Source organism: Chlorocebus sabaeus, chromosome 7, assembly GCF_047675955.1.
Source record: "Chlorocebus sabaeus isolate Y175 chromosome 7, mChlSab1.0.hap1, whole genome shotgun sequence".
Taxonomy (NCBI): Eukaryota; Metazoa; Chordata; class Mammalia; order Primates; family Cercopithecidae; genus Chlorocebus; species Chlorocebus sabaeus.
In genome coordinates, this window is record NC_132910.1 from 1,745,145 (window position 1) to 1,772,632 (window position 27,488).

At 37.3% G+C, this 27,488-nt stretch overlaps 1 protein-coding gene across 2 annotated transcripts in view; it reads right to left on the reverse strand.

Moving 5' to 3' along the window:
• Positions 1–27,488, reverse strand: part of STAP1 (signal transducing adaptor family member 1) — a 49,467-nt gene that overhangs the window by 6,174 nt on the left and 15,805 nt on the right. Inside the window, exons 3-8 of one of the 2 annotated variants that reach the window (XM_007998579.3) lie at positions 25,986–26,099; positions 24,234–24,290; positions 20,052–20,218; positions 17,832–17,960; positions 10,637–10,706; positions 8,251–8,347 (exon numbers count right to left, since the gene is read on the reverse strand). In XM_007998579.3, coding sequence (XP_007996770.1) covers positions 8,251–8,347; positions 10,637–10,706; positions 17,832–17,960; positions 20,052–20,218; positions 24,234–24,290; positions 25,986–26,099 — 634 coding nt within the window. The remainder of the gene's footprint in view (positions 1–8,250; positions 8,348–10,636; positions 10,707–17,831; positions 17,961–20,051; positions 20,219–24,233; positions 24,291–25,985; positions 26,100–27,488) is intronic. The other variant, XM_073017324.1, reaches the window with a different exon arrangement.

Sequence of the window (27,488 nt, forward strand, 5' to 3'; positions counted from 1 at the left end):
TTCAAACATGAAGGAGACATTCTTTTCCTAGACAAACAAAAGCTGGGGGATTTCATCAATACCAGACCTGTCCTACAAGAAATGCTAAAGAGAGTTCTTCAATCTGATAGAAAAGGACATTAATGAGCTATAAGAAGTCATCTTATTTCTTTGGGACAAAACTCACTGGTAATAATACACAGACAAAACAAAATATTATAACACCATAATTGTGGTGTGTAAACTACTTATATCTTAAATAGACTAAAAGATGAACCAATCAAAAATAGCTACAACTTTTCAAGACGTAGACAGTGTAAGAAGATAGAAATAACAAATTTAAAAGTGTGGGTACAAAGTTAAAGTATAGCACTATTATTAGTTTCTGTTTGCTTGTTTTTGCAGTCAATGTTAAGTTATCATCAGTTTAAGATAATGGATTATAAGATGTTATTTGAAAACTTCATTTCAAATTTTAAAAACCTACAACATACACAAAAAATAAAAAGCAGGAAATTAAAGATACCACCAGAGAAAATCACCTTCACAAAAAAGACAAGAAATAAGATAGGAAGGAAGAGAAGACCACAAAGCAATGAGAAAACAAGTAACAAAATGGCAGTAGTAAGTCCTTATGAATAATACATTGAATATAAATGGACTAAACTCATCAATCAGAACATACAGAGTGGCTGAAAGGATAAAAAACAAGACTCACTGATCTGTTGCCTACAAGAAACATACTTCACGTATAAAGACACACATAGACTGAAACTAAAGAGATGGAAACAGATATTCCGCAAATAGAAATCTAAAATCAGAAGTAGTTATATCAGACAAAATAGATTTCAAGTCAAATATTATAAAAAGAAACATCATTATATAATGAAAGGGTCAATTCAGCAAGAAGATATAATTGTAAATATGTATCATATATATGCACCCAATGCTGGGGCACCCATATATGTAAAGCAAATATTATTATAGCTAAAGAGAGAAATAGACCCCAGTACCATAATAGCTAGAAACATCAACACCCCATTTTCAGCCAGACAGAAAAATCAACAAACATCAGACATAATCTGCACTATAGACCTAATGAACCTAATAGAAATTTACAGAACATTTCATTCAGCATCTACAGAATACACATTTTTGTCTTCAGAACATGGATTATTTTCAAGGACAGACCATATGTAAGGCCACAAAACAACTCTTCAAAACATTCAAAGAAAAATTGAAGTAATATCAAGCATTGTCTCCAACCACAATGGAATAAAACTAGAAATCAGTAACAAGAGGAACTTTAGAAACTATATGAACACATGGAAATTAAACAAAATGCTCCTGAATGACCAGTGAGTCAATGAATAAATTTAAAAGGAAATTTAAAATTTTCTTGAAACAAATCAAAATGGCAATTCAAGAGACCAAAATCTATGAGATACAGCAAAAGCAGTACTAACAGGAAAGTTTATACCAATAAGCATCTACATCAGAGAAGTAGAAAAGTTTTCAATAAACAACCTAATGATGCATCATAAAGAACTACAAAAGCAAGAACAAACCAAACCCAAAATTAGTAGAAAAAAGAAACAATAAAGGTCACAGCAGAAATAAATGAAATTTAAATTTAAAAAAATACAAAAGATTATTGAAACAAAACGTTTTTTGAAAAAATAAGCTGGGCATGGTGGCTCACACCTGTAATCCCAATATTTTGGGAGGCCAAGGCAGGTGGATCACTTGAGGTCAGGAGTTCGAGACCAACCTGGCCAACATGGCGAAACCCCATCTCTACTAAAAATACAAAAATGAGCCAGCTGTGGTGGCACACACCTGTAATCCTAGGTACTTGTGAGGCTGAGGCAGAATCACTTGAACCCAGCGGGTGGAGGTTGCAGTGACCTGAGATTGTGCCACTGCACTCTAGTCTGAGTGACAAAGTGAGACTCTGTCTCAAAAAATAAATAAAAAATAAATATATATTAAAAAAAAAGAAAATCAACAAACCTTTACTCAGACTAAGAAAAAAGAAGACCCAAATATATACCATCAGAGATGAAAAAGGAGACATTACAACTGATACCACAGAAATTAAAATTAAATTAGGATAATACTACTATGAGCAACTATATGCCAATAAATTCAAAAATTGAGAAGAAATAGATAAATTTCTAGACACATACAACCTACCAAGATGAAACCATGAAAAATCCAAAACCTGAATAGGCCAATAATAAATAATGAATTTAAAGCCATAATAAAGTCTCCCAGCAAAGAAGAGCCTGGGACCCAATGGCTTCACTGCTGAATTCCATCAAATGTTTAAAGAAGGACTAATACTAGTCCTACTAAGATAATTCAAAAAATAGAGGAGGAGGGAATACTTCCAAAGTCATTCTGCAGTGCTGGTATTACCTTGATGATAAAACTAGACAAAGACACATTTTTAAAAACTACAGGCCAATATCTCTGATGAATATTGATGTAAAACTCCTCAACAAAATACTAGTAAACTAAATTCAACAACACATTAAAAAGATTATCCAACATGATCAGGTGGAATTTATCATCCCTGGGATACAAGGATGACTCAACATATGTAAATCAATCAGTGTAATACATTGTATCAACAGAATGAAGAACAAAAAGTATATGATCATTTCAATTGATTCTGGAAAAGCATTTGATAAAATTCAACATCCCTTTATTACCTGAAACTATGAAACTATGGAACTACTCCAAGAAAACGTTGGGAAAACTCTCCAGGATGTTGGTCTAGACAGAAATGTTTTGAGTATAAGACACGACAAGCACAGGCAACTAAAGCAAAAATAAACAAATGGGATCACATTAAGTTAAAAATCTTCTGCACAACAAAGGAAACAATCATTAAAGTGAAGAGACAACCCAGACAATGGGAGAAAATTTTGCAAACTACACATCTGACAAGGAATTCATAGACAGAATATATAAGGAGTTCAATAACTCAATAGGAAGTATATCTAATAAAACAACTAAAAATGGGCAAAATATCTGACATTGCTCAAAAAGCAATGCTCAAAAGAAGACATACAAATAGACATTGCTCAAAAGAAGACATACAAATGGCAAACAGGTATATGAAAATGTGCTCAACATCATTGATCATCAGAGAAATGCAAATCAAAACTACAATGTGATATCTCACCCCATTTAAAATGGCTTATATTCAAAAGACAGGCAATAACCAAGCTGGCAAGGATGTAGAGAAAAGGGAAGCTTCCTACACTGTTAGTGGGAATGTAAATTAGTAGAGCAACTACAGAGAACAGTGTGAAGGCTCCTCAAAGAAAGAAAAATAGAACTACCATATGACCAGCAATCCCATTGCTAGGTATATACCCCAAAGAAAGGAAATCGGTGTATTGAAGAGATGTTTGCACGCCTGTGTTTATAACAACACTATTCACAATAGCCAAGAGAAAAAGAGAGTGCAAGGGAAACTGCCACTTTAAAACCATCAGATCTTGTGAGAACTCATTATCATGAGAACAGCATGGGAGAAACTGTCCACATGATCCAGTCACCTCTCACCAGATCCCTCCCTCAACACCTGGGAATTACAGTTTGAGCTGAGATTTGGGTGGGGACACAGAGCAAAACCATATCATTCCATTCCTGGCCCCTCCCAAATCTCACATCCGTTACACATTTCAAAACCTATCACATCTTGCCAACAGTCCCTCAAAGTCTTAACTCATTTCAGCATTAACCCAAAACTCCAAGTGCAAAGTCTCATATGAGACAAGGCAAGTCCCTTCTGCCTGTGAGCCTATAAAATCAAAGACAAGTTAGTTACTTCCAAGATACAATGGGGATACAGGCATTGGGTAAATATAGCCATTCAAAATGGGAGAAATTGGACAAAACAAAGGGGCTACAGGATCCATGCAAGTTTGAAAGCCAACAGGGCAGTTATTAAATCTTAAAGCTCCAAAATATTCTTTTTTGACTCCATGTCTCACATCCAGGGCACACTGATGCAAGGGGTGGGCTCCCAGGGCCATGGACAGCCCCATCCCTGTGGCTCTGCAGGGTATAGCTCCCGCGGCTGCTTTCATGGGGTGGCATTAAGTGCCTATGGCATTTCCAGACACATGGTGCAAGCTGTGGGTGCATCTACCATTCTGGGTTCTGGAGGACAGTGGTTCTCTTCTCACAGCTTCACTAGGCAGTGCCAGTGGGAACTCTGTGTGGGGGCTCTAACCCTACATTTCCCCTCTGCACTGCCCTAGTTGAGGTTCTCCATTAGGGTTCCACCCCTACAGCAGATTTCTGGCTGGACATCCAGGCATTTTCATACATCCTCTAAAATCTAGGCAGAGCAAACCTCAATTCTTGTCTTCTGCACACCTGCAGGCCCAACACCTCATGGAAGCCACCAAGGCTTGGGGCTTGCACCTTCTGAAGCACCAACCTGAACTGTACCTCAACCCCTTTTAGCCACCGCCGGAGCTGGTACAGCTGGGACATGCGCCATGTCTTGAGGCTGCACAGAGCAGTGGGGCCCTGGGTCCAGCCCGTGAAACCATTTTTCGCTTCTAGACCTCCAGACCTGTGATAAGAGGGGCTGCCTTGAAAATCTCTGACATGCCCTGCAGACATTTTCCCCATTGTCTTGGTGACTAACATTTGGCTTCTCGTCTCTTATGCAAATTTCTGCAGCCAGCTTGAATTTGTCCCAGAAAATTGGTTTTCTTTTCTACCACATGGTCAGGCTGCAAATTTCCCAAACCTCTATGGTCTGCTTCCTTTTTACACGTAAGTTCCAATTTCAGACCATCTCATTGTGAATGCATATGACTGTATGCTTTTAGAAAAAGCCAGGACACATCTTGAACACTTTGCTGCTTAGAAATTTCTTCTGCCAGATACCCTAAATTATCTCTCTCAAGTTCAACGTTCCATAGATCTCTAGGGTAGGGGCAAAATGCCACAAGTCTCTTTGCTAAAGCATAGCATGAATGACTCTTACTGCAGTTCCCAACAAGTTCCTCATCTCTGTCTGAGACCACCTCAGCCTGGACTTCACTGTCCTTATCACTATCAGCATTTTGGTCAAAACTCTTTAGTAAGTCTCTAGAAACTTCCAAACTTATACCCACATCTTTCTGTCTTCTTCTGAGCCCTACAACCTGTTCCATCCTCTGCCTGTTACCCAGTTCCAAAGTCGCTTTATAGTAGGACCCGACTCCGCCAATACCAATTCTCGTATTAGTCTATTTTCACACTGCTATAAAGATACTACCTGAGACTAGGTAATTTATCAAAGAAAGAGGTTTAACTGAATCACAGTTGTGCATGGCTACAGAAGCCTCAGGAAACTTACAATCGTGACAGAAGGCAAAGGGGAAGCAAGACACGTCTTCACAAGGTGGCAGGAAAGAGAGAGCACAGGGGAAATGGCCACTTTTAAACCATCAGATCTCGTAAGAACTCCCTCACTATCAGGAGAACAGCATGGGGGCAAACCAACTCCATGATCCATTCACCTCATACCAGGTCCCTACCTCAACATTTGGGGATTACAATTTGAGATGAGATTCAGGTGGGAAAACAGCCAAACCATATCACTACCAATGAACAATGGAATTCAAATTTTACAGAATATCATTTACCAGCAACAAAAATTTAAATACCTATAAATCAAACAAAATATGTGCCGATGCTGTATGCTGAAACAAAGCTCTATGAAAGAAATCAAGGACAGCCAAAATGTACCAATATATTGCATTCCTCGACTGGAAGACTCAATATTATGATGTCAGTTCTTCCTGAACTGATCAACAGATTCGACACAATCCAGTCAAAGTCTCAGGAGAATTGTTCTCTGGATAGCAACAAGCTGATTCTAAAATTTATAATGAAAGGCAAAGAAACTAGACTAGTCTAAACAATTTTGAAAAAGAAAAGAGCAAAGAACAAAATATTCCTCCCAATTTCAAGAATTACTATGAAGTTATAGTAAATGTGGCAAAATGGTAGGAACATATATCATTGGAAATTAATCCATACAAAAATGGTCAATAGATTTTTACAGATGTTGAAAAGACAATTCAATGGAGAAGTATTTATTTTTATTTTTACTTTTTAGAGAAAGGGTCTCACTCTTGCCCTTTCAAATTGTGCATTGGCACAGTCAGTGCACTGCAACCTTGAACTTCTGGCTGCCTCACCCTCCAAAGTAGCTAGGACTACAGGCATGGGCTACCATACCCAGCCTTTTTTTTTTTTTTTTTTTTTTTTTTTTTTTTTTTTTTTTTGTAGAGATGAAGTCTCCCTCTGTTGCCCACAATGCTCTCAAAGTGATCTTCCTGCCTTGTCCTCTCAAAGTGCTGGGATTATAGGTGTGGGCTGCCCTGTTCAGTGGGATAATCTTTTTAAACAAATGGGGCTGGAACAATTACACATCTAAATGCAACTAAATGAATCTTGACCCATCCCTCCCAGTTTAAAAATCCAAAATGTATCATAGATCTAAATGTGAAACATAAATTTACAGCACTTCTAAAAGAAAACAGGAAAATAGTCTTTGTGATTTTAGGTTAGGCAGAGTTCTCAGGTATAACACCAAAGTATAATCTACAGAAGCAAAATTTAAAACTTCTCCTCTCCCAAAGACACTGTTAAAAGAATGAAAAGACAAATCACAGACTGAGAAAATACTTCCCAATCATACAAAAAAAAAAAAAAAAAAAAGGCTTGTATCGGTTAAGAGCTCTCAAAACAAGTATGAAAGAAAAAACAACCCAATAAAAATATAGGCAAAAGATTCAAACAGATACTTTCCCAAATATATAATGGCAAATAACACATAAAAAGACGCTCAACATTATTATTCAGTAGTGTTATATTTTAAGTGACAAGTTTAAAAATTAGACAATGTAAAAAGAACATCAAAGATGAGAGAGAAATTCAGGAACCAATAATTTAGATGACAGAGTAAAAAACTGAGGGGAAATATTGTAGACATCTTTAAAAGTTTGACGGGCTTTTAAGTCATAATGTTTCAAAGGCAGACATTGGATTAATATGTAGAAGTTGAGGGAATGCTTCAGATTCAATATCAAGGAAGAATACTATGAGAACTGTCCAGAAATGAACTGTGCTGCTTCAAAAATCAAATTTAAGCCCCCTTACATTCACAATTTACAAACAAGCTGAAGGGATCATATCTTAGAGATATTTCCTGTACTGAAAGTGCAGGTGAGTTCTAAGCATATAAGATACTATAATTTTCTAAAGTTCCTTCAAATCCTGAGATTCTGTGGTTTTGGTTACTGTTATTATTTGGCATCACGAGATTCATAATCATGTTTTAAGAACTTGGACTTTTAAACTTGCTATCCTTTTAATTAATAAGACTATCCAGATATGCCCTTGATGCCGGTAGCCAAGTAAGGTTGCTTTCCCCCATAATCTGTCAAAAAAGGGACTTGTTTTGATAACTAAAATCCAAACAAGCAGGAGATACTTTCTGTCTCCTGCTTACAGTTTGCCAGTGACCATGTGTACCAGGAACTGTTCCATAAGAGAGAGAGAGACTACTGTTACATTCAGCCTGGCTTGCTCTGCCAGAAATTGGACTACAAAGAGAGCCAGTTTCAGGGGTGTGTAAACTGTTTGCTATAACTGTTTTTGAAATTCTTAATTTATGAACAAGGGGCTGGCAAATTATGTAGCTGGTCCTAGCTACAATCTTTATCTGTAATTCCTCACCACCCACTCATTCCTTGTTATTTTGCAATCTGACTTCTGTCTTCATACTGGAATAAAAATTCTCTCTCTCAAGTCATGTATTGGCTAATCACCAGTTCCCATCGTCTCTTCTTAATCTTCATTCATTTTATCCTGTATTACGCATCTAACATTGTTGACAGACTATCCCTTTAAATACCATTTTGCTTCCATTAACTTGTATGATTATGGTTTTCTCTTACCTCTGAATTTGTTAGATAAAGCCGAGTAGAATGATAGAATGAAATTAATAGTAATAATACTTTCCTCAGGGTTTTCCATTCCCTAGAATGCACCCATACTCTGTTCATAATATATATTGGTACTTTCCTATTTTCACAGACTGAGTGACAAAATGATTTCCAAATGGATAAATTTAAAGACTGAACTACAGTTCCTGCCTGGCTGGTACTATAACTCATATGCAGAGTTTTGGGAGTTTTGTTTGGTTTTGTTTCCCTTAACATAGCAATGAAGTGAAAAACATACCAGTGTTTTCATCAGTTGAACATATAAATGGTCTTAAATTTCCTCGAGTCTCCTTCACAAAATAATCAATGACGCTGAAAAGGTTTGGGAGTGTTACCTATATTAATAGAGAGTGAGAGAAAACTCAGCGTCACACGGATAAAGGTAGAGTAAGAGAAGGCTCAATTGGAATCTAATGGAGATGACTGTCATTACTTCAATGGCATACTGTATGACCATAGTTTTACCTATCCCTGTGTCTTATTTCTCCTTTTTAATTGACCATGTGTCCATTCCCTGTTGAGGAATTACCACCTTTCCCATTGAACACAATCTGGTAGACAATAGTTAGGTGGCTTGCTCTCCCTCAATTAAAGCATAAGAATGTAAGCCAAGTGTGGTGGCTCACACCTGTAATCCCAGCACTTTGGGAAGTCCAGGTGGGAGGATCACTTGAGACCAGGAGTTTCAGACCAGCCTGAGCAACATAGTGAGATCCTGTCTCTACAAAAATTGAAAAAATTAGCTAGGTGTGGTAGCTCACACCTGTAGCGCCAGCTGCTCAGGAGGCTGAGGTAGGAGGATTCCTTGAGTCCAGGAGTTTGAGGCTGCATGAGTTATGATAGTCCTACTGTACCCCAGCCTGAGTGACAGAGTAAGACCCTGTCCCTTAAAAAATGGGGGGAGCAAAAGAATGTGACTCAAGTTAGGCCAGAAAATGCTTTCTTTCTGAAATTTGAACTTGAAGAACAAAGAAGGATACCCAGTTTCCTAATCAGATAGTTCTTAGCACAAGTAACTGCTTCCTAGTCCCTGAAGGTTTGCTACCCTTCCAGTCATTCTATGTTCTTATAATAAATTTATTTTTTCTTAAGTTAGCTGTAGTTGGTTTCTTCTGCTTTAAAGCAAATAACCTTTAAAACCAGAGAATTTAAGCATTTTAGTATTTTATTGTAACAGGATAATTTGCTGGTCTAGGAGTAGATAAACTATGTCTCTACCCCTAAACTAATATTTTTATACAAGTGAAGTCAGAATAAATATACCAGAATATGCCAGATAACCTTGAAGAGGAAAAGGAATTTCTGAGCCAGGTGCAGTAGCATGCACCTGTAGTTCCTGCTACTCGGGAGGCTGAAGTAGGAGGATCACTTGAGCCCAGGAGTTTCAGGCTGGCACTATGATTGCGCCTGTGAACAGCCACTGTGCTCAAGCCTGGGCAACATAGCAAGACTCCTGTCTCTTAAAAAAAAAAAAAAAAATCACAAAAATACAACCTCATTGAGGGGTTGAGGGCTTGGGGATGGTGAAGAATGAAAGAATAATCCAGGCTATTAGTTTTCCTTACACTGTAGACTGTATGAGCTAATGACAGAAATGAGCTCCAGTTCACCCAGTTACAAAGATGTCACATTATTCTTCCTTGTCCATTGCTTGTAGTCACTTAGTTATTTGGATTATCCTTTAGCAATCTAGTTATCTGCCTTCTTTATTGAATTTTATTTTAAAAGTCTAGTCAGGAATGGATCTGATAACTGAGAAGCTTTGGGAGGCACTTATGGCAACGATGGAAGTGTGCTCTATGAATCAGCAGCTACCTTCTCTCTAAGAAATTCAACCACACTGTTCCTTTGTCTATTTGATCAACACAATGGGCCTGGAGACGCAGAGGAACTAGGTAAATATAAATATCTTCAAGACCCACCAGTTCTATTTAAGTGATATCCGGAGACATCTTTCCTGACTCAATCTTCCCACTACTGCAGCCTAAAATCACAGAGCTATATTCTCTTTTTCAGCATCCTGGAATGTAGGCCACATCACCACATTCTCATTGTTTCAGAACAGTGTAAATACCAATTATTTCACCTGTATAAAAGGCATAACAATATCTACCTCAGGGTAATTGTAACAGTTACATTGGATGATATTTGTCAAGTGCTTAGCTATATCATTAGCCCCATGCTAAGTCAGCTAGGGTGGGAGAAAAGTTGAAGACAAATAGAAATCCTTTCTTCACTACTATGTTGCTATTAAGAGAGGATTTCTGAACTTCAGCATTACAGGTATTAGAAGATTAGGCATTTATAGATTTCTACCCATTAGAAATAAACATATTTGAAGATGTATAATTGGGTAATGTTTAACAAAAATATCTTTCTTTCCCTGAATTCTTTCCACTTTTCTTTCCCTGCAAACCTTGAGAGACTTGCAGAGGAAGAAAAGTGGAGAGAATTTTTAGAAGCAAATTACCTTTTACTCTGCCTCACCCACCTGTTCCTGAATCTCACTTTCACCTTGTATATCTGCCACATTCAGGGCTCCTTAACTTGGCTGCTTTTTGCCAGCCCTAGGAGGCTATAAGGAATCGGGAGGAAGTTCATCAACAACAAAAATAGCTACTTACAGGTTTTTCCAGTTCAATAGTGTAGTTTTGTCCTACACTCATCACTTTGTAGTGCTTGATTCTTGGCATGCTACAATGAAACAAATGGTTAGTCTCCATTTTATTATACAATTGGGTAAATGCAAACTAAAGTAAATATAAAATATCACCTGTATAATCAACCTATGTTGTCATGACTACAGTTTGGCAAAAAAAAAAAAAAGCCTTGTTGGTTTTTGTTTTTCTGTTTACCTGGTTTGCAGAGTGTCTTTTTATGGGGGCTACTCACTAGGGATATAGGTAATCTGAGTCACTGAGTGGGTAAATTAGAAAGAATAAGCAGGGAAAAAAGAAATCAAGAATTAAAAATCTTTCAGGCAGAAATAATTTTTTTAATGTCAGTAACCTAGAAAGTAAAAAACATAATAAAATTCTACGTAGATATATAAAATCAAATATATATTCTCCATATTGAGAGAAGTAGAATTATTAAAAGTACATTGCTTTCTACTCTACATTATCACCAATCCGACCAGAAAGCCCTCAATAGCTGTTACTCATGTTAGCTCATATACCACCCTGTATATCCACTAACTTTGGGGCTGACTTAGAGATATGGAAAACACTGGGTCTTAGGCACTATATGAACATATAGATGATAACGTAAGTACATTACATGAATTGTAATGTCTTCCTCTTCTATAGACACATAGCACTCAAAATTATTACCACTCAAATACAGGGTATTTTATTGATTATGAAATGTTTATGAACAAGAGGCCTATCCTATGCATCTCTGTATTCTAGCATTAGGCACAGAATAGGTATTTATAAAGTTGAGTTTTTAAAATATTAGGAGCTAGATGAGCGGGATGGCTCATGCCTGTAATCCCAGCACTTTTAAAAGGCCAAGGCAGGAGGATCACTTGAGCCCAGGAGTTAGAAAAAGACTGGGCAACATAATGAGACCCCATCTCTAAAAAAAAAAAAAAAAAAAATCAAAAAATTAGCCAGGCATGGTGGCATGCATATGTGGTCCCAGCTACATCATCAGGTGTTAGGTGGGCAAAACACGCGCCCAGGGGGTTGAGGCTGCAGTGAGCTATGATTGCGCCACTGCACTCTAGCCTGAGCAAAAGAATGAGACCCTGTCTCAAAAAAAAAAAAAGAAAAAGAAAAAGAAAAAAAAATTGGATCCCCCATCTCGTAATGTTATCTGCTAGAACTAAGCAAATTTATACTGAGATCAGAAGTCACTATCCTTGTCGGTTAGTTTTGAACTAGAGTATATTTGTCTTGAATTCCCTTGATTTGTATGACAATCATGTTAGGATGAAAACTTTTTCTAGTGTTGACAGGTTAACAGCATTTATTACTTTGTCATTTGCTTGAATGACACACTAATTAAGCATTTGTCCTATGTACAATAGAAGCTGTCTAAAACAAAAGTGTTCATCAGGTTAAGCTAGGCACAGGGTCTTTCTACCTTTTTTAAAATCGCTTCTCCTTTCATTTCCAGTTAGGACTGAAACTGAAGTCTTCTATTAAGGGGACTCTTCTCCACCATTATATCCAAATCACCTCTCAATTGGATATCACAATGGAAAACAGCTCATAAATTCCAATAACCTACTTTCAAAACATGGGATAAAACCCAATCAACCCTTTCCCTTCCTAAAAGGCATTCAGCATTCCTTAATGCTGAAATTTCAGGAATCATTTGCAAGTTGGTAAAGGAAGCATTTTTGGACACAGAAGGTTATTATATAGTACCCTTTCAGAGTGGTTGTATCTGGCTTTATCTTTATCACATTATAATAAGATCTTCGTAATCAGACAGTTACTTTTGAAAACTCTACAATTTCAATTAGAATTCCTGTATTCCCATTAAATAAGGGATTGCTGTTCATTGGAAGACTGATAGAAAACTTGGTTCAAATTCCGATTCTGTCATGTGGGTTCTCTGATCCTCCCTTTTCTTCGTCTATAAAATGGAGATGGTGCCTTGCGGGGCTGCTGTGAGTTAATGTTTGCAAAGCCCTTAGTACAGTATCTGGCACATTTAACCACTCGGTAAATTATAATTTTTACTACTTCTTAAATGTATTGTTTTAATGTTGTAGTTTCTGTGAGTCTCATCCTCTTCATTTGTAAAACATGGAAAATATTGTCTGTCTCAAAGTCTTTATTTTGCCTGAAAGAAATGTTCGCCAGTACTCAGCATAGGACCCACAAATGGTAACCTATAAGGAGAACAACGATTGTTATTAAAAGCCATCATATCAGCCGGGCGCGGTGGTTCACGCCTGTAATTCCAGCACTTGGGAGACCAAAGCTGGTGGATCACGAGGTCAGGAGATCGCGACTATCCTGGCTAACACGGTGAAACCCTGCCTCTACTAAAAATACAAAAAATTAGCAGGGCGTGATGGCGGGCGCCTGTAGTCCCAGCTGCTCGGGAGGCGGAGGCAGGAGAATGGCGTGAACCCGGGAGGCGGAGCTTGCAGTCAGCTGAGATGGCGCCACTGCACTCCAGCCTATGAGACAGACTGAGGCCCCGTCTCAAAAAAAAAAAACGCCATCTTATCATCATCATCATCATCCATGGCAAAGCCGTGGGAGGAAAAGTGGCAAAGGTCAACAAGACATCTTGGAACTTTTGACTAATACAATGAAATTCTGAAACAGAAAGAGGTGGGAAAAAAACTCCATTGAAGTTGCTTAGGTTTTGACTCTCTTTTTAGACATTGTGCTTTCCTTTCTATTCTGTTTTGTTCTGCTTTTCCAAAGAAATAAAAAGAGATAAAAAAACAAGATTGATATAATTTGCTATATTAAAGTTTCCTTATGCTGACCTCAAAACAGAAGTAGCAAGTCTTTTTTTTTTTTTTTTTTTTTTTTTAAGAAAAGGTGTTCCCTTAAATGTTCTTAGCTTCTGACCTCAATTTTTGCAAATAAATAAATTTTGGGTAAATGTTTCCTACTGCTTCCTTAGCTAATGGCTTTCCAAAGTTTCCATACTACTAGCTTGGTACCTAGTCATAACATTTTCAAGAAAAGCAAACCAAGCCATGAAGTTCTGTTGTAAGAACAGTTTTATGTCTTATGAATTCACGCACCACTGGGCTGGGTAAAGGTGGATGATAGTCTACACTGAGACAAGAGTCATCTGGTAATTTGGCATTGAATGGCTTTTGTTTATTCCTGAGAACAAGTCTTCCCTCCCACAGCTGCTCTGTTAACAGATGGAGATAATTTTATTTTCATGTACTGCTTTGTAAACCAACTTGTACTTTTCAGCTGATGTTTTACCAGACACAGTCATCTAACTTGCATGACTGAACTTTCTCCCATAACCTGTAAGAGAACGAATTGGTTTTGTGAGTAATACAAGTGCTTCCCAATAGCCGAGGTTTCTACCAAATTCTTTACATTAAGTTGTAGCATATAACAAGCTAAAATTCTAATACTCTGTACAACTGTTATCCTTTAAAATTAAGTGACCTGTTACATGGAAGATATTAAATTCAGGTACTCTGAAACACCTGTTTTGAGGCATTAGAGAATACATTTAACAAACTTTGACATCAGATGGATTTGGCATGTAAGGAAAATTTGTGCAATACAGTTGATTTTTTCTTATCCACTTCCAGGTATAAACTATTTCTCAAAGCCTAAATAAGTGCATACTGACTCTAGTGTTAGAATGCTTTAGTTTAACCATACTTCTTGCTTTCCAAATATGAACTTTTGTAGGGGGAGAGTGATTAGTTTTATAAAATGGTGTAAGTTTTGATGACCATCAGCTAACAAAAGCATGAATTTCTGTATGAATTCAAACTGAAAGTGAGCTTATTACATTTAGAATTATGCAACTTTGATATGAACTCCTTTTCCATACTCTCTTATGAGCTTAACATATAACTTAAATACAATACAATTGTGAGTAAAAACTGTGACACTATATTCAAATCCTAAGTACAGAAAATCACTGTGTTTAGTCACACATCACGTCTGTAGCAGAAAACAGTTATTTCTCATAGTTAATTGTATAGAAAATGTAATGAAAGTGTTGGACTAATCTAGACCACCTTAAAAAGGATCAGACTGCTATTGTGCAAGAAATATGCAGTTTTTTTGTTTGTTTGTTTTGTTTTTGAGACAGTCTTGCTCTCTTGCCCAGGCTGGAGTGCAGTGGCAAGATCTCAGCTCACTGCAACCTCCACCTCCCAGGTTCAAGCGATTCTCCTGCCTCAGCCTCCTGAGTAGCTGGGATTACAGGTACGTGCCACCACGCCCACCTAATTTCTGTATTTTTAGTAGAGACAGGGTTTCACCATGTTGGTCAGGCTGGTCTCAAACTCCTGACCTCTTGATCCGCCTGCCTCGGCCTCCCAAAGTGCCGGGATTACAGGCGTAAGCCACCATGCCCGGCTGAAATATGCAGTCTTTAAGGAGCTATCAGGTCTTGAGATTTTGTTCATTTCATGCAGAATAGTAAGACAGAGGTCACGTGTTAATGGATCAACCACTCAATCTGACCAAGAAAGGAATGACGTTAAGGAAAAGAAAAAAAACACTCTCTTTGGTGATCTAATTTTACTTTTAAGCAGTTAGACTATGTTTCCATTAAAAATCTGCTCTCTCTTAATTTTTAATTCAGTGTTACATCCTCTCATTTTTAAAAGTGGAAGTAAACGGTTAAGGATATGCTGTAGTTTATGTGATACACAATTTCCTAAATCCTGAAAAACGACAAACTTCTTGACCAGGATACACTAAAGAGAAAAATCCAATTTTCTCCTACAAATTATTCTTAGTTCACTGATATTTAATGGCAATCATGACAATAAGAAAAATGATTTCTTTTGGATTTGTATCAAGATAGTCAAGTAAATTATAAATCAAATAAGGTTGTAACTGAAAAATCTATTATTTTTTACCATATTTTAATAGAGTTGAAAATCCATTAACTTAAAATGTTAGTTTATAATAAACAAAAAATAATGAAACCACAAGTTTAAGTTGACAGACATTCATTGTAGAAATATACACACAGAGATATACACACACACATTTCCTTACACAAAGAACCATGATCTGATTTACCATCTAACATTCTTGCCATCTGTTAAAGTGCCCATGACTAGTGTGTAAGACAAGGATCTGTTTACTGGCAAGTGAATAAATCTTATTGGGCTGTGGCTCACACTAGCAATGTAGCCATAATGCCATGTTTTAAATTTGTCTCTGGAGCTTGTTTCTTTTTCACTACCGTTATTCACCATACGTGTCTTCATATTTAGAATTATAGATATTTATGGGGTGGATTAGTAGATAGATTCCTTGATAGATATGTTATAGTATAAAATTTAATAAAATAATATTATCCCCATAAGGAATAGCAAATTCAAAAGTCAAATTTCTGTTTATGCATGTATATTAAAGAAAGTCATTTATTGAATATTTTCTTTTTTTCTTTTTTTTTTTTTTTTGAGATGGACTCTTGCTCTGTCACCCAGATTGGAGTGCAGTGGCACAATTTTGACTCACTGCAACCTCTGCCTCCCGGGTTCACGCCATTCTCCTGCCTCAGCCTCCGAAGTAGCTGGGACTACAGGCGCCCACCACCACGCCCGGCTAATTTTTTGTATTTTTAGTAGAGACAGGGTTTCACCGTGTTAGCCAGGGTGGGCTCGATCTCCTGACCTCTTGAGCCGCCCACGTCGGCCTCCCAAAGTGCTGGGATTGCAGGCGTGAGCCACCGCGCCCAGCTTATTGAATATTTTCATGTAGGACAAAACCTCGATATTTAAATTATATTATCAGTTGTGGAAGTATTAACTAAGCCAGAGTCCCCAATGAAGTGCAAGTTCTCATAGACTTTGAAAGCTGGAGTCTATGGAAAGATCTAATTACCCTAATTACACAGAAAAATAACTTGCATTTAAGTGTTACTGACTTTATCAAAGTTAGACCATTTTACCAGAAAGAGATTAGTAACCTTGACAAAGAGGCTCCTAAGTGGCCCTTTTTTATAAATGAGTCAGAGTATGACAACAGTTCAGTGGCCTCTCATGTCATTCAAAGTAAAACCCTTAGCCCTACAATGATCTGTAGGGCTCTGAGTGATGTGTCCCTGCCCCCACTTCTGGAATCTCCTCTCCTACGACTTTTCTCTGTGGTCATTTCATTGCAGTCACAGCAGCCTTCTTCTTTTCTTGAACAAGTCAAACATCCTTCTGTCTCAAAGCATATGCACTTGCTGCCTGGAGCGCTTTTGCCCCAGATATAGGTAGGGTTTATTCTCTCACTTCCTTCAGCTCTCTGCTTAAATCAGTTAATAAAGTAGGTCTTCCTTGACCACTCTATATTAAAACAACCGCAACCATAAAAATGGGCTCCCTTTATCACCCCTGAGGGTTCCCGTCTCTCTCATCCTGCTTTTACTCTGTAGACATTGCCACATATTTTTAGTTATGTGTTTAAGTCTATGTCTCCCTACAAAATTGTAAACTCATGGAAGATTGAAGCCAGGGATGTTTTCGTTTTTATATTTTTATTGCTAGGCAACTCAAACCGAAACAGAGATGTTTGTTTTTTTTCACTGCTGTATTCTCAGTGCCTAGAATATTGCTTGGCATATAGCAGCTGCTCAATAAATGTTTGTTGAATTGAATGAATGAACAATACAACTATATCCAGGACCAAAATAATGTGTTATTCTTTCTTCTTCCCTGCCAATGTTAGCATTGGCTCAGTCTTTAGCATTGCTTTTATGACATTCCCTCCTATTCTTGTGTTCTTTTGTTGTTGTTGTTGAGACGGAGTCTTGCTCTGTCTCCCAGGCTGGAGTGCAGTGATCTCAGTTCACCAACCTCCGCCTCCTGGGTTCAAGCAATTCTTCTGCCTCAGCCTCCTGAGTAGCTGGGACTACAGGCACGTGCCACCACACCTGGTTACTTTTTTGTATTTTTAATAGAGACAGGGTTTCACTGTGTTACCCAGGATGGTCCCGATCTCCTGACCTCGTGATCCATCTGCCTCAGCCTCCCAAAGTGCTGGGATTACAGGCGTGAGCCACTGTGCCTGGCCACTTATGTTCATATTTTTAGCCCCAATGAAACACATAGCAGGTCCTGATCTGGACTTGTATTAAGTGATACCATGCTTTTAAAAATTCCATACATTAAAAAAAAAAAAAAATTAAACATACTCTATCTCCTGCCGGATAGTGATGGAGTAGTTTCTGCTGTCACTACCAGGCCTCAGGATCATATTTCCCAAAGAAGGGTTCTTCTGGAGCATCTCAGTTGCCTCTTTCCGGGACACTGTATAAAAACATCTACAGAGGTAAGATAAAAAACAGAATTTTTTTTTAACTGACAAAGATAATTACTTGAAAAAAATACTACCAAAATAACTTTGAGAGCTGCAGTTGTTAACTTTTCTTAAAACTTCTGGTTTGATTATTCCAATTATGTAATTATAATGATCTATTATTACAAGCCTGTGTCACTCTGTGTATGCTAACATTAAGGTCTTCCTTCCTTAATTCTTCCAAAGCCTTTTTATACAAAGAGAACCTAAAAACTTATCTACTGATCAGTATATAATCATCATTACCAACAAGAATTAACAATGTATCCCCAGTCTCAGTTGATAAGTAGGTTCTTGGATAAATATTTATTGGGAGTTTCCTTTCAGGGATACAAAACATCTGTAAATGTTTCTCTTGTATAGTCTAAGTTTTAAACAACTGATATTTAAATATGTTTGCACTCATTTCTTTTGGTGTAATATGTCTTTCTATGGCATTGTTGTTATTTTTATGTGCAAAATAAAAAAAGCACTTCTCATTTTTATAATATACACATGCTCCCTGAATTATGATAGGATTGTATTCCGGTAAACCCACTGTAAGTTGAAAATATCATAAGCTGAAAATGCATTTAATACACATAACCTGCTGAACATCATAGAGCCTAGCCTACCTTAAAAATGCTTGGAACACTTACATTAGCCTATCGATGAGCAAAATCATCTAACGCAAAGCTTATTTATAATAAAATGTTGAATGTCTCATGCAATTTATTGAATACTGTACTGAAAGTGAAAAACAGAATGGTGTATGGGTACTCAAAAGTAGAGTTTATACTGAATGCATATTGCATTTGCATCATCTTAAAGTCAAAAAGTCATTTAACCATTGTTCAACTTATACAGACCACCTGTACATCGTAGTCAAGAAAATATATAGTTATATTCATAGAAAAAAAACCTCATAGAAAAGATCTGGTAGAAGGCTGGGCATGGTGGCTCACACCTGTAATCCCAGGACTTTGGTAGGCCAATGCGGGTAGATCACGTGAGCTCAAGAGTTCAAGACCAGCCTGGGCAACATGGCAAAACCCTGTCTCTACAAAAATACAAAAATTAGCCAGGTGCAGTGGCAGGCACCTGTGGTCTCAGCTACTCAGGAGGCCATGGCATGGGAATCGTTTGAGACCCAGAGCTAGAGATTGCAGTGAGCTGAGATCATGCTGCTGCACTCCAGCCTGGATAACAGAATGAGACGCTGTCTCAAAAAAAAAAAAAAAAAAAAAAAAAACCCGAAAATGGTGATAGCAAATATCTCTGAGTGGTGGAACAATGAATGATTTTAATCTTTTATATGTAATAAACATATATTACTTGTTTTATTGAGAAAAAAGAAAAATTAGCAGTCCATGACTTTTAATGAATCCATAAGTTGCCAGTGGTTTCAGGTAAAAATGATGGTTGTCAGGTTTCAGTGATTGTAGCACAGATAGAGTATGCAACAGAACCTGATGTCAAACAGGATACCAGGACAAGTTTTACTGACAACACCACCAAGATTCCTGGAGGAAAGAGCTCAGAATCTTTTCAATAATATAAAAAATAAATGTAGGACGTTAGTGAATTTAGCATTTTCTGCACCTCTTTATTTTTCCAATACCTTAAACATTTTATACAAGGCCTTTGACAAAGTACAAACTCAATGACTACTCACTAATTGGTCAGTTGAATAGAACATTCTAGATATTGAAAATTTATTGGTATAATTTTATCATAGAAAATCAGTCAATCATAGAGTTTGCATAGTGAACAAATATCTTTTCCTGCCTTCTTCATAGGAGTTTTTATTTAGGTGTGAGCTCTGGAAAGAGTATCTATTTGTTCTAAAGATGTGGGTGGAGGGGATTTCCTGTGTGATAAGATGGTTAGTTCAAATCTGCATTTTGTTCATCATGACATAGAAGAGGAAATGTGGCATGTACTCAGAGATATACAGTTTATCCCCAAGACTGCATATTGTCCCTGGCTTAGCAAGAGCAAGTGGCTAACTCTCCTTGATAATTAGAAATTAGTTTTAACAATTGAATGAACAAACTGCAGTTCATTGTGCACTTACGCTGGCATAGGGTTCAGTACATCCACATAATCTTCAGTTGGTTCCTTCTCTTTTTCCACAGATGTACTCTGCTCTGTCTCAATTCTCCTTTTCTTTTCTCTCTCTAGGACTTCATGTAGTTTAATTACTTGCCCAGGTAGGAGTGACACATTTTGGGGAACTGACAGCTGAAACCAATAAAAGAGTAGCCAGGCAAGAAAACAGCTTAATAACTTACAACTTTAGTAAAGATGAACCTGTTCTGATCCTACAGGACTGCAGTTACCTGACAGAGGTGAGTGAGTAGGGAATAAGATAATAAGAAACAGAGGATTTTAGTCTAGGGTAGGTGTCTCAGAACTGCCTCTGCACCAACTACAACCTGCACAGAGTGCCTACCCTTCTTCCAAGGAATCTTCCTTTTGGTTTGGCCCCAAAGCAAAGAATACCCCACCTTGCACTAAAAGCTAATTCAAGTAACAACAAACCTCATATTTTTCATTCAGAGCTCACTAGTTCGTCAATGCCAGGGAAGTTCTAGAACACTTTCAAGGTACCTTACTCTCTCATAAGTAATCTGAAATTATTTCCCCCAGCTGTCTGGCAACATGGGATTCAAATGGAACTGTTCATTAGATGACTGAAGAGCGGCAGTCAGCGGTCTCTATTTTGTGTCTGTGGTGTGTTTCAAACATTCATTCACATGTTAGAATTATGATATTTCTACTTATTCGTTGGTTTTGTGGTGGTTGTTACCTTTCCTAGAGATGTATTTCATATTGACTCACCTATATATGTCCTTCTGATTTATATTCATACCTCCAATTTTGACCTTATTATGACCAGTTCTGTGCTCTTGAAAGGTGTAGTTTGAATGGTAGGATATTTTTTGTACGTGACACTAGCAAGTCTGTATTTGGAGGCAGCCTTATGTGATTATCACCTTTATCTTCAGAGAAGGGTGCATGCTTTCCAGGAGGTATACAAGAAAGTTCATTAGAGTATGGGAAGAAAACATTATAACTTCACTTTCTATTAAGTTACTATTTCACTAATTTGTATTATTATATATGTTTTAATATGTGTACAAGTACATATAAAATTTACATAAACATTTACTAATACAGATATACAATAAAAAGGGCTTAGAGACATTTTTAGATAACTAAGCTAATAACCAGTAAAACAGTTTCTATATAGAAAAAATAAAATAATGGGGAAAAATACCTAATGAAACACATATCTTTATTAATTGGCTATTATAGCTCAAGCATTGTACATGTCGTATTGCAACTCCTCACAGAAATGCTACAAAGTACTGTTACACGGGAGGGCGCAGTGGCTCATGCCTGTAATCCCAACACTTTGGGAGGGCAAGGCAGGTGGATCACTTGAAGTCAAGAGTTCAAGATTAGCTGGCCAACATTGTGAAACCTGTCTCTACTAAAAATACAAAAATTTTGGGTGACATGTGCCTGTAATCCCAGGTACTTGGGAGGCTGAGGCAGGAGGACTGCTTGAACCTGGGAGGCGGAGGTTGCAGTGAGCCGAGATCAAGTCACTGCAATCCAACCTGGGCGACAGAGCAAGACTCCATCTCAAAAAAAAAAAAAAAAAAAAAAAAAAAAATGGTATTGTTATCCCCAATTTACAAATGGTGATATAGTTTGGATATGTGTTCCCACCGAAGCTCATGTTGAATTAGCCCCAGTGTTGGAGGTGGGGCCTGGTGGGAGGTGTTTAGGTCATGGGGATGAGTCTCTCATGGCTTGGTGCTTTTCTTATGTTAGTGGGTGAATTCTTGTGAGATCTAGTCATTTAAAAGTGTGTGGTACCTCCTCCCCACTCTCTGTCTTTCCTACTGTCAGCATGTGACTTGTCTGCTCCCCCTTCACCTTGTGCCATGAGTAAAAGCTCCTTGAGGCCCTTCCCAGAAGCTGAGCAGATGCTGGCACCATGCCTCCTGTACAGCCTGCAGAACCATGAGCCAATTAAACCTCTTTTCTTTATAAATTACCCAGTCTTAGGTATTTCTTTATGACAATGCAAGAGTGGACTAATACAAATGGAAAAAAATCAAGCTCAGAAAGATTAAATAACTAATCCAGAGTCACATAGCTAGTAAGTTATGGAACCAGGACCCAAAATGGGGTTTATTTGATTCAAAAGCAATGTCTCCACGCTTTCAACTACATACAGTCTGAGCTGCTCTCACTTCTCTACTAAAGTTATCCTAATAACAACATACTGTAAATTGTTCATATGCCGTGATCTGGAATCATAACACAAAACAACATTTACAGAGTACAAAATCGAGGCAACTTGTCTTCTCTTAAAAATTCACATAGGCTGGGCATGGTGGCTCACACCTGTAATCTCAGCACTTTGAGAGGCTGAGGCAGGAGGATCACTTGAGGTCAGGAGTTTGAGACCAGCATGGCCAACATGGTGAAACCCCATCTCTACTAAAAACATTTTTTAAAAAACTTAGCCGGGTACCCGGGAGGCTAAGGCAGGAGAATTGCTTGAACTCAGGAGGTGGAGGTTACGGTGAGCCAAGCTTTCACCACTGCACTCCAGCCTGGGTGATAGAGTGAGACTCCATCTCAAAAAAAAAAAAAAACAAAATCAAAAAAAAAAAATTATCATATATTTTATCTTATATTCAGTTACTTATTTATGTGTGTTTTAATATAAAAATAATGCTTTTTGTTCTTACTCCGGGAAAGAAACTAAAAACAAAATGTTTAGCCAAAACTTTATACATACTTAGTGTACCAGGAAGATGTAACAAGTTTTTGCCAGTGTTTTTAGTGTACTCCTTGACACTTAGTCACATATACCCTTGGGATAGTTATACCCGGTACTGGAAGCACCATACCACACAGTGATACTTTCAACAACAGAGGGAAAGAGTGCAATTCCCCAGGATTTCTTCCTCTCCCTCTCAGAAGTCAACATGTTCTTCACATCTTTAACTGGTCCACTTTTCTAGCCTCATATAGCTTCCCTACACAGTAGTTGAACCTCTAACTTTCACCTGTTACTGGCTGAAATAAAGAACCTCCATCCATGAACTTGGTAAAGTGCAGTGCTTATTTCAGATGACTGCAATGGCTTACTTAGAAACTAGCTTTGGATAGAATCTGTGTTTAACTGACTCTAACAAACACAGTTTTTATATCCTTTTAAATTACTAGGGAATGTGGTGCTCCTTGGGAGGCTGGTTATCAAAGAACCTCATGTTTCCAAGGCAATTGCTATAGTGGCTTTATTTAAAATAACGGACATTATCTGACTGCAAGAGTGAACTCTAAGCAGTAGATCTTACTATTTGCCTCTGATAAAACACCACAGAATTGAACAGGTAAGTATCCTGTTGCTTTAAGACTCACTAAAGAAATGTTTAAAGGTGAGTTTTCATTTTTGTGGTCTCTCCCTGTTACATTGTCTATGTTATTTATAAAATTCATCTTGTCTAGTATTCTATAAATATGTATTAAATAAATAAAAAAGAAATCAGAGGCCAGGCGCAGTGGCTCACACCTGTAATCCCAGTACTTTGGGAGGCCGAAGCGGGCAGATCACTTGAGGCCAGGAGTTCCAAACCAACCCGGCCAACATGATGAAACCTTGCCTCTACTAAAAATACAGAAATTGGCTGGGAATGATGGTGCATGCCTGTAATCCCAGCTACTTGAGAGGCTGAAGCGGAGAATCACTTGAACTCTGGAGGTGGAGGTTGCAGTGAGCCAAATTACACCTACTGCACTCTAGCCTGGGTGACATAGTGAGACCCCATCTCAAAAAAAACAAACAAAAAAAGAAGTCGGAAAGTATTTTCAAATATGCTGTATTAGCTACAAATATCAGAATATACAAAGGACCACTGAGTCAAACGGATAAGACCAAAAAGTAGATCTCCTTTACCACCTGTTACTCCCTAGCGAATTGCCTTATTTTCTTCATAACAATTATCACAATGTGAAATGATCATCTGTTTACTTGTTTACTTTCTCCGTCTGTTTACTTTCTCCCTGTCCACCACCTGATGAAAATATAATGTTCATAAGTAAGTGCAAGAGTTTAGGTCTATTTTTTTCAATTGCTATATCTTCAGCCACTTTCACTCTGCATGGTTCATAGGGTGTTCAGCAGATATTTGTTGAAAAAAAAAAGAATCAAAAGCAATGAGCTTCCTACCTCTGTTACTGTAAGAATGAAGCCTCTCCATTCTTCCCCACTTTCTGTGTTCTCTGTCTAAAGTTGAAGACAAAAACATACAAAGCCAAAGAAGGAAACACATGAGTGACTGAACATAAAATAAATAATTATGACGGAGCCTAAAATAAATAATTCATTTTCTTTTTTTTGGCTTAGAATTACTAATGTGTATTTTTTATGAAATATTTCAATACTAGTTTCTTTTGTCAGAAGACGTATAGCTGTAATCTGTTTGCTTACTTAAAACAAATGAACATGTACGAATTTACTCAAAAAAATTAAATGTTAGAAAACTTACTTCTGTGGTATGTCAGTTCACAGTGACTCTCTCCATTAGCAGTTAAAATGGACTGGCTTTAAATTCAGGACAACCAAATTTGGAAGTAGAAACTTCCAATTCTTAGCTGTAAATACTATTACTTATTATTACCAATAACAATACCAGGCCAGGGTTGGTAGCTCATGTGTAGTCTCAGCGATTTGGGAGGCTGAGGTGGGAGGGTCGCTTGAGCTCAGGGGTTTGAGACCAGCCTGGGCAACATGGTAAAACCTCATCTCTACAAAAAATACGAAAAATTAGCCTGGTGTGGTGGTGTCAGCTACTTGGGAGGCTAAGGTGGGAAAGTTGCTTGAACCTGGAAGGTCAAGACTGCAGCCACCATGTTTTGAGCACTTTTAGTGGTAGCTACTATTCTAAGCACTTCACAGGTATTACTTGATTTAACCTTCAAGACAACTTGGCAAAAGGTCCTATTATTTTTGCTTGTTTGATGGTTTTACAGATTTATTTATTTAATATATATTTACTAAGTACCTTTAAGTGCTAAGCACTATTCTACGCACTGGTTTATATCAGGGAACGAAACAAAAATCCTTGTACTCATGGAGTTTAGAGTCTAGCAAGGAAAGATAAATAATAAACATAATAGTAAATTTTACAGTGTCAAAAAGAAAGAAATGAGAAAAATTAAAGGTACAGCAGGGTAAGAGAGATTAGGAGTGCAACTAGAGGGTAGGAGAGGGGGAAAAGGTTGCCACTGTAATAAAGTGGTCCAGGTAGGCCTTGATGAGGGGTTTTCATCTGAGCAAAGACTTACTTCTGAGTGAAGAAACAAAGACACAAAAAGGGTAAGTAACTTGCCTATAATCACAATGAATGAATAAAACAGCCCAAATTCAGACCCAAGTATCCGACACCAATCCTGTGCTCTTCACCATCATATCTGCAAATCATCTGGGAGCTTGCTTAAAATATAGGTTTTGGGTTGGGGAATGGGGGTCCTATTTCCTTAGTACAGGCGATTCCTATTACACGAAAGTTTAGAACAGTGCTTTTCAAGGTCAATCAGTAATCTCCCAGGAAAAGTCTCAGAGTATATCTTATTTAATACATGTTGTTCTCTTTATGTTATTACTGTAGTTACTGGTTGACTTTTATTGGTTCATTTTGAATGCTGATTCAAGAACAACCTTAACAAACACCAGGTGGGGTCCCTGACTTTGTCAGAGCGCAGGAGTATCTGGTTTCATGGTGCTTGTATGCTAAACAAGTGAGCATGTCTTTTTATATTCCAATTTAGAAAACTAGCTCTTGGCCAGACGCAAGCAAAAAATATTAACAAAGTATAAGACTTAGCCTGTCTTACAATTTCTCTTTACTTCAGCCACTGGATGTGAAGAATGTTATTTATAACCACAACCCTTTACAGACTACTGTTTCTCCTCGCTCACCTTCAGTTGTACTTCCTCTTTCGGCAAAACAAGGGTGAATTTCGCACAATTCTTTTCAGTTGAATTCTGCTCAGTAAGGCATGTGAGGTCTATTATGTCTAATTTGTCAATATACTGCAAAGATAAAGGAAATCACATTACATTATTTCATGAGTAATACATATTAGTTCTAGCAGGAAGCAAAATAAGTAATAGCTTCCTTTCAGCTGATTAGTACTTTGTATGATACCCTGGTTTTCCTAATCCCAGAGGACATGTGGAAATGTATTATGTGGTGGTGTGCTGAACCTGGCTCACATAGGTTTGCAAAAGCCAATTGTTAAATTTTCAGGAATTTTGTAAGCAGGTTGTTAAACACAACCATTATTTTAAAAAATCGAATTATATAAACATACCAGTAAATAAATTACGTTCAAAGCAAAAGTAATTAAAACAAAATTTGTTACATTCTAATTGTATTTCTATATTTTCCTGTTCTCTATGTTCTTAAGGTTATTTACATCTTCTTTTCTGTATGGTGAAAATACCATATAATACTGTGCTACTGTGCATTTCTTCCCAACTACATGTTCAGTCAGGTCATAGTGATACGTTGAAATCAGCCATGGTAGGAGTATTTTACACCATGGAAATTGGTAAACCTTACAAATCAAGCTTGATGTATTATTTTGTTGATATCCAGGGGCAGCACTTTTTTTCTGCAAAAGGCCAAACAGTACCTACTTCAGGCACACATACAGCCTGTTGCACATTCTTTGTGTTTGTTTTTTTCTTTAGAAGCACTTTAAACATATAAAGACATTCTTAGCTCAAAGACTGAACAAAATCAGGCCATAGGCTAGATTTGGCCCATCATCCAGATTACTGGCCCCTGGGGTAGGCTTTAAAAAGTAAAGGAAAAAATGTTAATGCGCAGATGAGATAGGTTTGTTGTGTCTGAATCTGTTTCACTGTAAATAGAACAAAAATTGACAAAATATTCTTCCAATTCAGCAAAGAAATTGCTCACATTTATTGATTTTAATAAATACATGATGTTTTGACATACATTATTGTTTTACTTTCTTTTTACTCTTTAATGTAAATGAAAATATTAGACAATATTCATGTCAAATATCATAATACATTTATTATGGAAATAGATTTTAAATACCATTTAAATCTCCATATGTCAAATTATGATTGAATTACATTGACAGTTGCTTACCAATGCAAAAGTTAGGCAAAAATCAAGGAAAGCATTCTGTGAGAATGAATTGTCTATATGGACATTACAATAAAGACTATTGTGTATTTTTCTAATTGTGTACTATACATTGTTCATATCAGCAATATTTATAACAAGTTTATGTACATATATATTCATACTGTTTTCCAGAAAACTATTCAACATTTACTACACACCACTGATTATGGCATTCCTATTAAGAAATTCCTATCCTATCCAAGATAATAAAAATATTTGTTCTGAGAAACTGGTCAATTTCCATTCTCTATATGCAA